A 12464-nucleotide genomic window follows, 5' to 3' on the forward strand; every position below is an offset into this window, starting at 1 on the left:
ACAAAACAAAATCCAACAAAAAAAAAGATTCCTTGAATCTTCCCAGTCCACCTAAACCCCTCCCTGACGCTATACCTAGCGCACATACCAACAAATTCTCCTTCGCGAAAACCACCACCCTGGAAGTTGAGAAAATTATACTATCACTCAAACCTTCTAACTGTAAAGGTGACATCTGCCCTGCACACATAATCAAAGACGCAGCCAGAGATTTATCACCATTTATCGCCAAACTTATAAGCGCTTCTTTCTCCTCAGGCAATATCCCGTCCAACCTAAAACAATCTTGGGTGCTCCCCCTCCTCAAGAAGCAGACATTAAACCTCTCATCCCCACCAACTATCGACCCATCACCACGGTACCTTTTCTACTGAAGATCTTGGACAAAATGGCATACGTCCAGATCCAAAAACACCTAGAATTCCATAAACTACTAGGATCTAGACAATCAGGTTTCTGCCCCCTACACGGGACGGAAACAGCCCATATCGATCTAAAGACCCAAATAGATGAATTGAGGGATAAGGGAAAGACAGCTCTCCTCCTCTTACTCGACCTCTCCGCAGCATTCAACCTTGTGGATCACAAGGTCTTATGCAGACACTTGGATTCAGCAGCACATTTCTCAAGCGAAGCAATCAGATGGATTGAATCCTTCTTGAGTGAGAGAACGATGAGAGTCTTCTCCCCCTCAGCAGCAGCTGACCCCTCTCCTATCACCTGTGGAGTCCCTCAGGGTTGCTGCGTCTCCCCAACTCTATACAACATCTTCACCAAACCTCTGTTCGACGATCTGGACCTTCTGGGTATCACCTACACCAACTATGCAGATCATACTCAGATTCTCCTCCCACTTTCAGGGGATCATAGCAAGGACAGAGAGTTGGTGAACAGGGTGTATCTCATCATTCAGGCATGGATGGCATCCCATGGCCTATGCCTGAATGATGATAAGACGGAGCTAATCATCCTGGGTACGCATGCCAATATTAACAAACTAGGTTCTGAATACACCTCGTTCAACATAGATGGCAACATCATCAAAGTTTCAAGAGAGGTAAAAACTCTCGGCTTCTATCTGGACTCCACTATGTCATTCAATAAACAGGTCAACTCACTAGCTACCACTACCGCATACACCTGCAAACTAATCAGAGCAGGCAGGCCATTCCTATCCAATGATAGCTGCCTGATCATAGTGAGAGCCCTCATACTCTCCAGACTCGATTACTGCAATGCTCTCTATAGCGGCGCTAACAAATCAATTACCCAAAGGCTGTAAATCCTACAAAACAATGCCCTCAGAGCCGCGCTCGGCATAAATAAAAGAGAACACATCACTGCCACCAGACGCCAACACAAATGGCTCTCCACTGAGAACAAAATCCAACTAAAAATGGTCTCCCTAACACACAAAGCCCTCAATAATGCTGCACCCAGCTATTTGATGGACAAACTCAAGAGGAAACTATCCATCAGACAGACTAGAACCGTGAATTCTAACTGCCTGATAATTCCAAGATTTAAACTCTCCACTATTGGAGGCAACAGCTTCCCCGTGAAAGCTGCTACCCTTTGGCATTCCTTACCACATAATCCGAGAGCTGACCAACCCTACTCACACTTTAGAAGGAACCTCATCAAACACCTGAATGCCAATAACCCCTAGCCCTCCTACTTAAGTATAGGACAATGAACAATTACTTTACTTGACACCCTATCTATTCATAGTAATCCACACATCTGCATACATTGACACACATAGATCTTTGTTGTATATATATATATATCATTGTATTTTGCCACTGCATCAACTATCATAGTGTATAGGATGCTGCATATTGTAAATTTTCGGTAATTTTGTACTTGTACTTGTAATTTTTGTACATGCATATTTATGCATAAGTGTATATTTCTGTAACATTGTAAGCTTTGCATCTTCTTTCATGCTGCGGCCTGCTCTCTCTGGGTATGGAGCGCATTACAAATAAAGAAACAAACAAACAAACAAAACAAACAATGGCACTTTCTGCATTCACAAGTCTCAATGTGTTTTTAAACAGTTTTTTCAGGCTCTGCTCCTGATTGTCGGCTTCCCTCTGCCGGGTTCACTCTCGCCAACTTTTACAGACAGTTCACTGTGGACACCCCTTGGTCGGTTCACTTCGATCACCACACTGTTCTGGTTGTCGTCTTCCCTCTGCCGGGTTCACTCTTGCCAACTTCTACAGACAGTTCATTATGGGACTTTAGACTTCGCCCGTCTCGTTAGCATCCCTCCTTCGTGTTCACTCTTGCCAACTTTTACCAAACAGTTCACTAAGCGGGATTCATTTCCCTTTCCTTCACAATCATCTGACGATCAAAGACTTTCGTCGGTACAGAGGATTGTACAAAACCCCTGTATGACCACTTTGACCTCTCTTCGCCTCTTCCCAAGGCCTTCTGGTCACAGTCGTCTCTTATCATCAGGTAATCGCCAAGAGTTTCCTGCCTGAGCACCCATGTGGTGTCAGACGCCTCTGTCACAGGTTTTCCCCCTCTTTCTCAATAGTTCCTTTAATCCTTTCAAATGTTCAATTTAGCTGCTTGCTACTTTTAGTTCAACATAGTTCGGTCTCTTATCGACTCTCCCCTCGACTCACTGGCTGTGATGTACTGCTTGGTTGTCTTGTCCTTCGAGTCAAAATTGGTACCACCGAGACAAGCATCTCTCCCCAGCTTGGTAATCAGCAGAGGCGAGTCTAGTGTACCATTGACATATACTGCCACGCACGTTGGCCTTTGTTTGCGGTCTTATGTTTCCGCCTGCAGAGGTTTCACGGGCCTTGATCGGAAAGGGCAAAGTCACTTCTCTCCTTGTTACCCTCTCGGTATTTGCCGTCTTTTGCCTCCTCTTGAACTGCCATGCTGAGTTAGCTTTCACGTGCGGTCTGCCTTGCTCGTCTTGTGCTCTTGTGCTCCACCTTTTGTCCCTGTGTGGAAGCGAAAGGGCCATCAGGTGTGTGTAATTCTGGTCAATTGCCTGACTTTGCCTGACCCTTGTATTGGGACATGTCAGGTAAACAGCTCTGGCGTTAGTCTCAAAAGGCGGATTGGTAAATTCAGGAGGGTAAGATTGGTGCGGTTTGTAAAGTTAACGGGAACGATCGGGATAATTATCATGATATGATATGACATGGCATTTATAACCCGCCTATACACAAGTGTTTCAAGGTGCAACCAGGCAAGAGAGGGGAAACAGAAGGAGGACAGAGACAGCGATCCTACTAGGCCAGGTGACACTGAGATCACGCACGTGCAGGGGAGGGGAGAAGGGGAAAAGTGAAGGGGGAGAGGGGAGGGGACAGTTCAGTACATAGGATAACAGTAAGATAAATAAAGACAATAAATAAGAGTGCAGCCAGCTGGTGGCAAGTGCACAGGTAAGTGCAGACAACGGGGGTCAAGTGCTAGGAGGGGCTGAGGGGGATACAGAAATAGTCCCTGAGTGCAAGGGTTGCCAGGGGGGGCAGTGCAGATGTGCAACTGGCGGGGAGGGGACCTGGGCCCAAAATCTGAAGGTAGCCAGTTTACCAGTGCAGTTTCAGCTAGGAGATCAGCAGGTGAGAAGAGGAGACAAAGCAGAAGCAAAGAGGAAGGTCTTGAGGTGCTTCCGGAACCGGAGATGGTTCTCCTCAAGTTTCAGAGAGGCAGGGAGGCTGTTCCAGAGAGAGCCCCCAGCAGAAGAAATAGATCTACCACCAACTTGCTGTTTTGAGAAGCGACTGACCCTGAGGGAGCTGGAGGTGGATGAGCGAAGAGCTCGAGAGGGAAGATATTTAGGAATAGAGAGTTGAAGGTATTGAAGTCCCAGGCCCCAGAAGGCCTTGTGGACAATGCAGAGGGTTTTGAACTTAATCCCCTCCGTCACTGGGAGCCAGTGCAGAGATTTCAGTGCTGGAGAGAAACGATCTCTGGGCTTGAGGCCAAGGACAAGTCTCGCAGTTCTGTTTTGGGTCAGTTGCAGAGGGCGGAGAGTAGAGGCAGGCAGATTTAGAAAGAGGCTGTAGCAGTAGTCCAGCCTAGAGAGAACCAGAGCTCTGGAGACAGTGAGCTTCTGGGGGAAGGAGAGGAAAGGGAGAATACCTCAGAGGAGGTGCAGCTGGTAGTGTGACTTATTAGAGACGTCAGAGATGTGAGGAGAGAAGGAAAGTGTGGAGTCGAAGATGACCCCTAGGTTTTTAGCTTCACATGTGGGAGCAGGAGGAGGGCCAAGAGAGGCTGGCTAAAGAGTAACAGGAAAGTAATTATGAAATAAACAAGGGTGTTTGTGGGAACGGTAGTGTTTTATCTGAGTAGGTTGGGAATGCAGAAAATGATAATCAGAGGGACGGGAAAGAGAATAACTGGGGGAGTATTTCAGTATGTAACAGAAAGACAGGCATTCTGTGAGGTGTAGTTTCTGATTCACTGGAGTTTGAGTTCTTAAAGAGTTTACTGTAGACAGATGGTTTGTTGTCTTTTGCTAAGGGAAATTCGTTAAGAGGAAGCGGAGTAGACCTGGAGTCCCTACAAAAGCTTCAGGGGTATCACCCTCCTCACCTGGTAAAATACTGCATCTCCCCTAGGTTCTTTTCTCAAGCACAACCCCGGTTTCTCCCACCCTCGTCCACCCCCAGGGTTGGGATCTGAGAGCACTAACAAAAGAACAAAAGAAAAAAATATAGGGTGAGGGGCGGGGAATAGGTAGTAAATAATAGGGGAGAGGGAGCTTGCGGGGGAACAGGGAACTCAAATAAAAATAAACAATCTTTGACAAGTTATTTTGCCAAAAGACAGTAGGAAAAAACGGATTGGAAAAAAACTGCTGATGTAAGAACATAGAACTTAGAATACATATGCACACTATCTGATGCGCTGATATATGCCCTATTTTTTACACTACTTCCACAGACTATTGTGCGCTGTCATGCGCAAAGGGCATCTTTTGGTCATTTCTTTGTGGATTCATGTGTCACAATGCGCATATCATTTAGGTGGACACGGTTTTGAGACTCTGCCTCGTTATGTTTACAGTGATACCTTAAGTCATCCAGTTTTCTGTTAGTCTATATTTGAACTTTTGATTAAACTCTGGTGACATAATCACATTTTTACTATTTCTTTAACTGAGGTATTGTGGTATTTTGTTCTCATGCAGCCTATCCAGTTGTCACTGCTGTATTTTCATTAAGTGCTAACAATAGTGGAAAATCACATATCAGAGAAGACCCTGCTGGAAGATCCACAGGTAAGTGAAAAAGGGTTTGCAGTCGTGGTGCCTAATATTGTATGCCTAAATACTGATATGCTGGATTTGGGCATTTTTCTTTAACTTAAAAATCGATATGCTTAATGTAAAATGTACCAAAGATAACTCTTACTGTCTTCCAATGGAACACACCTTTCATAACAATAACTGTTATAACTATAGCTAAAATGATGCAAAAAAAAAGAAAAAGACTTTGGGTAGGGAAAACATGAGGAATAGGTGAACATTGACAGCTAAATTTTCATAGGGCATTAAAATTGTCCGGATCAGGTAAAACAGGCGGAGGCAAACGGGATTGCCTTGACAAAGTCAGGCATGTAGGGGATATATGCTCCGCGTATTTCCCCACCATGCGAGGGAAAACAAACAGCAGCTCATTTCACATGGGGCGTAATGTTAATGGAAGGCGTAAAAGCCTTCCATTAACAGCACACTCACTTTCATTGATTTGTATAGTGGTGAGGAGGGGCGGAATGCAACTTGCTTTTCTGCCACCTCCCTTGCTTTCTGCCATACAAATACCCCAGCGTTTGCACCTGCATGCAATTTCATTCTGGTGCAAATGTTGGGGATCCCTATGGAGACAGACGGCTTTATACACCTGCATAAAGCAGGCAGTCTCCACAGGGATCCATTGTAAACACTGTCTACCATCCGCGCATGACATGCAGCATTTAGTTGCAATTGTAAACGCTGCCAACATTTACAAATTTGCATGGCGGAGTGCAAATGCACAGGCAAAAGGTGGCGTACAAGTGTGTACAGCGCATTTTCTCCTACACATTTGCACTTGCCCATGCAAATTACCAAAATTTGGAGGCACAGAGCCAACTATGTGTATGTCTACACGTACCGGCTCCCAGCTTTCAAATTACGTTATATAGCAAAATGAGCACCACATCGTCTCTATCCATATCTCATTTTGATTTGGGGTGGGGAGGCTTGAAACCGCTCCGAATACTGCCTGCTTTTAAACCTGAAAAAGCAGGCAGATCCATAGGGATTTATAGTAATGATGGCCACCATGCACATAGCTTCATCAGGTCTCCAGTCTGTGATCGTACAAGTTATGGTTAAGGAATGGCTATGGGTATTATAAAGGGCAAAAGGTGAAGCAGAAGCCAATGAGACAACCATTTTCAAAGCCAACAGCTATGGCTTTCGATTAGGCACTGTATGAGCATTAGTCAGATATTACCCTTTTATGCATAGCTACATTTTCACTTTCGCAGCTCTTGGCCACATATATCCTAGAACTTGCATCATCACCAGGGATTGACTTCTAATATCCAGCTACACAAACCATTGGTATCAACATTGGTGTGCGTGTGTGTGTGTGTGTGTGTGTGTGTGTGTGTGTGTGCATGCGTGTACTGTGTTGGTGTGTGCATTTTGTGTGAGGGGGCAGCAACTGGGAGCCAGTGCAGAGATTTCAGTCCTGGACAGATATGATCCCTGTGTTTGAGGCCAAGGACAAGTCTTGCAGTCCTGTTGTGGATGATTTGCAGAGGGCAGAGAGTAGAAGCAGGCAGATTTAGAAAGAGGCTGTTGCAATAGTCCACCCTAGAGAGAACCAGAGCTCTGGAGACAGTGAGCTTCTGGGGGAAGGAGAGGAAAGGAAGAATACCTCTTAGGAGGTGTGGCTGGTAGTGTGACTTCTTAGAGATGTCAGAGATGTGCGGAGAGAAGGAAAGTGTGGAGTCGAAGATGACCCTGAGGTTTTTAGCCCCACAGGTGGGAGCAGAAAGAGGGTCAAGAGGGGCCGGCCAGAGAGTGACAGGAAAGGAGTGAGTGGGTGTGCCGATGAGAAGAATCTCAGTCTTACTGGCATTAAGGCAGATACACTCCTGGATGGTGGACAGACAGTCAGAGATGAGTGAGGGAGAATAGGTGGCTGAAGGTAGCCTGAAAATGAGCTGAGTGTCATCCGCATAGCACTGGAAGTTGGGGCAGAGCGCGGCAATGCGGTGGGCAAGAAGTGCCAGGTATTGGTTGAACAGCCAGGGAGAGAGTTTAAACCCCTGGGGAACACCACAGGTAGAGATAGAGATAGAGTAGAGGAAGGACCCAAGTTGAACCTGAGAGGGTCGATCAAGAGAGGAAAGTAGTCAGCCACACCAGGGCTTGACCGGTGATACCCAGGTTATCACGGAGACGATTGAGCATGATGGCATGGTTGACCGTGTCAAAGGCAGAAGAGAGATCAAGTAAGATGAGGACACAGGGGGTGTTGGAATCAAGGTTGGAGAGCAAGTCTTCACAGATATTCAGGAGAGCAGTTTCTGTGCTTCTGGCAGCTCTGAAGCCAGACTGATGATCATGGAGACAACCAACAGATTCAGTGTGAAGATTGAGCTGGGAGATGGCCAGCTTTTCCAGGAGTTTGCCCAGGAAAGGAGTGATGGAGATTGGGCGATAATTAGCCAGCAAGACAAGTCAGCAGAGGATTTCTTAAGAAAAGGGTACACAAGGGAGTGCTTCAGGGCGCAAGTATAGATTCCAGTGGTGAAGGAGTGGTTGCAGAAGTTGGCCAGAGCAGGACCCAGGGAGTCAATGTGTTCCTTTATGGTTTTGCAGGAGCAGGGATGAACCTGTTTTGACTAGACTTTCATAGATCAGACTATTCTAGAAACCTTGTCTGGGGAGAACATGGGAAAGGCAGAGAAGGAGGGAGTAGAGGTAGCCGAAGAAGGGCCAGAGGAGGAGCAGGGAGTAGAGGGAGGAAGGGGAGAGGAGGAGAGAGAAGACAGGATGTCCTGACTTTTAGAGATGAATTGAGAAGCCAGAGCCGTGCAGAGGGCCGGAGAAGGGACTGGAGAGGTAGAGACTGCGGCATGATTGGCCAGTTCCTTGCAGATTTTAAAGAGTTTTGCTTTTGGAGCAGGAGGCAGGTCAGTGGCCCTCATTCTGACTCAGGCGTTAAGGGGTTTACGGCGCCGTAAACGGCGCCGACCCTTAACGCCTGATTACAAGGTTCCCTTTGCGGGATGGCTTTTAACGGCTGCTTTTTGCAGCCGTTAAAATCCATGCCGCAAAGGGACCTCGGCGATAATTACGGCGCCGTAATTTACGGTGCCGTAATTATCGCCTTTCCCCATTCCCATTATGCCCTATGGGGCGAAAATGGGAATGGGGAAGGGTAAAATGGGAAATGGGGATTTACCGCCCCACTCACCTTGGAATGGGGCGGTAAATCCGCCAACCACCATGGCGTAAACGTAGTTTACGCCATGGTGGTAAGGGTACGACCCAGGCGGTCATTTACCGCCTGGGTCGTAATGAGGCCCAGTTTGTCAGAGGATGTACTGGAAGCACGCCATTTCCTCTCGGCCACCCTACACTTGCGTTTGAGGGTGACGAGGTCTGAGTCGTACCAAGAGTTGCACTTGGCTTTGGGCTTCAGGCGTATCCTCATGACAGGGGCAAGAACATCGAACATCGAGAGTATCAGATATAGCAGAGTGGAGCATGGAAAGGGCTGTGTCAGGGTGTGAGTCAGCCAAAGGGGGAGGTGGGAGGGTGAGAAAGTGGCAGCGAAAGCCTCAACTGGCACGGTCTTCATGAGTCGGATGACCAAGAAGGTGGGTGGCAGTGCTGGAGTTGGCTTGGCCTGGGGGGGTAGAGAAGGTGAGCTGGGAGGAAAGGAGAAAGTGATCACTCCAGGAGAGAGGATTGGTGAGAGGGATAGAAAGGGGAAGGTCTGAGGAGATCAGAACATCCAGGCTGTGCCCTGCAGAGTGAGTCGGGCCAGAGAGGCTAATAGAGAGTGAGAGAGAGTCGCAAAGGTCGCGAAAGAGTCCAGAGGAAGCACAGGAAGCATCCAGGTAGATGTTGAAGTCTCCAAGAAGGAAGAGTTGAATGGTCGAGAACAGGAAGGAAGAAGAGAGGTCCGCCCACTCGGGGGGAAGGAGGAGATCTGACCAGGTGGCCGATAGATAGTAGCCACAGTAAGGGAATGGCTAGGAGAGAGAGAGAGAGAGAGAGAGCCTGTAGACGAGGCATTCGAAAGAGGAGTAGGCCTGCCTAGGAATGACAGAGGCAGGAATCTACTCGGGGAAGATCAGGGCTACACCCCCTCCAGAGCAGTAGGACCCGGGCCCAGAGAGGATCTTGTAGCCGTCAGGGAGGAGAGTGTCAAAGCTCGTGACAGAGCTGGCCGTGAACCATGTGAGACCGAGGACATCGAGGTCAAGTTCCTCCAGAAGGCGGCAAATGTCGGAGGAGTGTGTAACAGCTTAGCAAGAGTTTAGAGTGGCAACATGGAGAAAGTTGCCGTCCTTGAAAGACTTCCGGGGAGGGGTACAAATCAGATGTATGCTCTGCGGAGGTGTAGAAGAAGTCCAGAGTGGAAGTGTATTTGGGGGAGTGGCAGTGAATGTGAAGGAAGTGGCAGTGTGTTTATTTGGCAGGCATGTGTTTGTGGGGGGAGGTTGTGGGTGGTGACACTGTGCCTGTAGGCAATGTGTGTTCGAAGTATGCGGGGGAAAGAGTGAGGGGCTGTATGTGGTGTGAGGGCAGTGGGTTGGGGTGGTATGTGCGTGGGGCAGTTTACAGAGTGTATGTGGCAATGTATGTAGGGGCAAGGTGAGGAAGTCTGTGTGAGGGCGGCAGTGAGTGGGGTCAGTGTGTGTCTGAGGATAATCGTGTGTGAGCGGCAGTGCAAACAAAGGAAGCAAACAGGCTAAGAAATAAATAGATAAAAAATCAAATAAAAAATGAATGGGAATTCACCTGCCAGTGCCACTTCCAGGAATGGGTGTTGATGTGCAGGGACCTTAAAGAGGGTCAATTGACCCTTGTTAGGTCATATTTAGGTTTCCATTTTCCCCTAGTGTCAATCAGCTGCACATCACAGGCTTGCTGATGAGCCTGTCAGACATGCAGCTGATTGACAACGTGGTCTGCAATAAGTTAATCCTCCACCTTACTGTCAAAACTCAAATTTTGCTTCCTGTAATCCTGCCAAAATGGCAGGTTTGAGTGGTAGTGCATCATCAGAAGAAAATGAAAGATTTCTAGTTAGCTGGGAGGTAAGCCAGGGTGTGGTCCAGGACACTGAGAAATGTTCGATTTACCCAAGATATTCCAGTGACAACTCCAGTCGGAACAGGTATGTTTCCCTCTGCTTCTTTTCTTACCTAATCTCAAATAATGATATTAATGATTAAGGAAAGACCTTCCCGGCATGCAGCCAAGTTCTGAGGTCACTTTTAGAAGGTGTTCGTGTTCAGTACACAAGCTGTTCTTGGACATGGAAACAGCCGTAAAAACCCGAGACCAGACTGACACAATACAGGTAGTGATGGCTTCCCCAGACTACACTTCACAGAAGCTTATTTTCTGGAGTTATCTTAAGTGCAAGAGAGGTCAGTGCACATCCATCCTCTCAGACTTTTTAATAGTCTAAGCCAGCTTCATGCAGGTTTTATCTCTCTTAGTAAGCCTAAAGACACACTGCTATGGAATCTCAAAGGGCCATCAACCTCAATTATAAAGGCCCCTCTATGGACACATGTTTGCAATAGATTTTTAGTCACTGATGACTGGATTTAGGTTTAATTAGCAAGCTGAAATAGAAAGTACCTGCCTTTCTCTGTGTGCCAATTTATTGAATGCTCTTGTATCAACATGCTCTGAATTTCATGAGAGTCTGTATACAATAATCCTTTGGTCATCCATTCTGGTTACGTATTTTTGTTATGGCTTTTTTTAACATATTTGAATGTTATGACCATTTATTGGTTGGTTCCTAATCCTCTCATTCTTATTATTGTTTTCCAAATGTAGCAAATCCATCTAGCAATACAGCATTTTCACCAAGGCTTGCTCGTGAGAAAGAATCAAATATGATGAAAGAGCCTACAGGACGATCTGCAGGTAAGTGACAAATAGAATGGCCCCACTGACATTTAAATAATGCGATGAATCACCCAGGACACACACCTTGCAGTAGCATGTGTGCATGACTTTCAACATGCAGTGTTCCTTTTTCGCAACATAGAGAAAACAAAGTACTATACGGCAAAGTAGAAGAAATCTTATACTCGCTGGTCTGCTTCACTAAGATTTGCATTGGAACAAATCAGGAAAGTGCCCTTAAAATCTCAGATTTGCTCCTGATACTTGAGAGGCATCGCCTAAAAGTCAAAACCCGGCGGCGCCTCGAGCATCTCTGAGACGCACACATACAACTCTTTGCGAATTGCATTTGCACATGAGAATATCAAAGATGCTCCACGCAGCTCAGAATTTGCTCCCTGTGTAGGGTTTGTAAATAAGTTATAACTTGGTAAGAGAGTCTCCGGGTATCGCCTTATTTGCTCCACTGCAAATCTTAGTGAACCAGGCCCACTGTGTTTATGTTCCAACAATAATATTCTCCTGTTGCTGTACCGTGATATCTTGGCTCCTGCTATTCTGGAATACACAGAAGGAGGTTAACATCTGAAAAGCGCACTGATGATTTTGTAGATTTCATATTAAAGCTTAGTACAAATTCTTGATTCTAATGTTTTAACAAATAAATAATAGGATTGTTAAAGTCAGGCAATCAAAAGTCACAACTGCAGAAAAAGAAGAAAACAACACAAAGAATTGTTCAGTGCACACCAGAACATAGTCTGATCTAGTATTTGTTTTAGATGAATGGCTCATGGCCTTGCACAGAAGCTGTATTTCCGGCATTTTATTTTTGAAATTGTTAACTTTCTAATATTTATAGGGGATACTATTAGGTCTTCTAAGGCTGATGTATTCCACAATAAGAAGTGCGGGAAGCAAGTGGGGAGGAAAGTGGTCTCTTGTGGTCCCTGCTGGTTGCTGCCAGAGTCTTTTTTACCATTTCCACTGCCCCACTTTGAGGAGGAGCCTGCTGCCTACCTGTCTGTGCTTTCTCTACTTAATCTGCAGATCAGTCCAATGCACTGCGGGGGAAGCGAGTAGGGAGGAAAGTGGTCTCTTGTGGTCCCTGTTGGTTGCTGCCCGAAACTTGCTACTATTTCTACTGTCCCACTTTGTGGAGGAGCCTGCTGCCTACCTGATTTTACTTTACTTACTTAATCTGCAGATCAGTGCATCAATTTCCCTGAAATGTGTGTGTGTGTGTGTGTGTGTGCATTTTGTGTGTGGGGGGACAGTGTGCATATTTTGTTAGTGTTAGTGTGTATGGGTG

General features: G+C 46.4%; 1 protein-coding gene across 3 annotated transcripts in view; it reads left to right on the forward strand.

Annotated features, from left to right (window-relative positions):
• The window catches only part of LOC138580850 (zinc finger protein 232-like), a 298959-nt gene that overhangs the window by 189542 nt on the left and 96953 nt on the right, over positions 1–12464 (forward strand). For all 3 annotated transcript variants that reach the window (XM_069651722.1, XM_069651724.1, XM_069651723.1), the window contains exons 6-7: positions 5183–5272; positions 11081–11170. In XM_069651722.1, the coding sequence (XP_069507823.1) occupies positions 5183–5272; positions 11081–11170 (180 nt within the window). The remainder of the gene's footprint in view (positions 1–5182; positions 5273–11080; positions 11171–12464) is intronic.

Source organism: Ambystoma mexicanum, chromosome 3p, assembly GCF_040938575.1.
Source record: "Ambystoma mexicanum isolate Mex_15411 chromosome 3p, UKY_AmexF1_1, whole genome shotgun sequence".
NCBI classification, from domain to species: Eukaryota; Metazoa; Chordata; class Amphibia; order Caudata; family Ambystomatidae; genus Ambystoma; species Ambystoma mexicanum.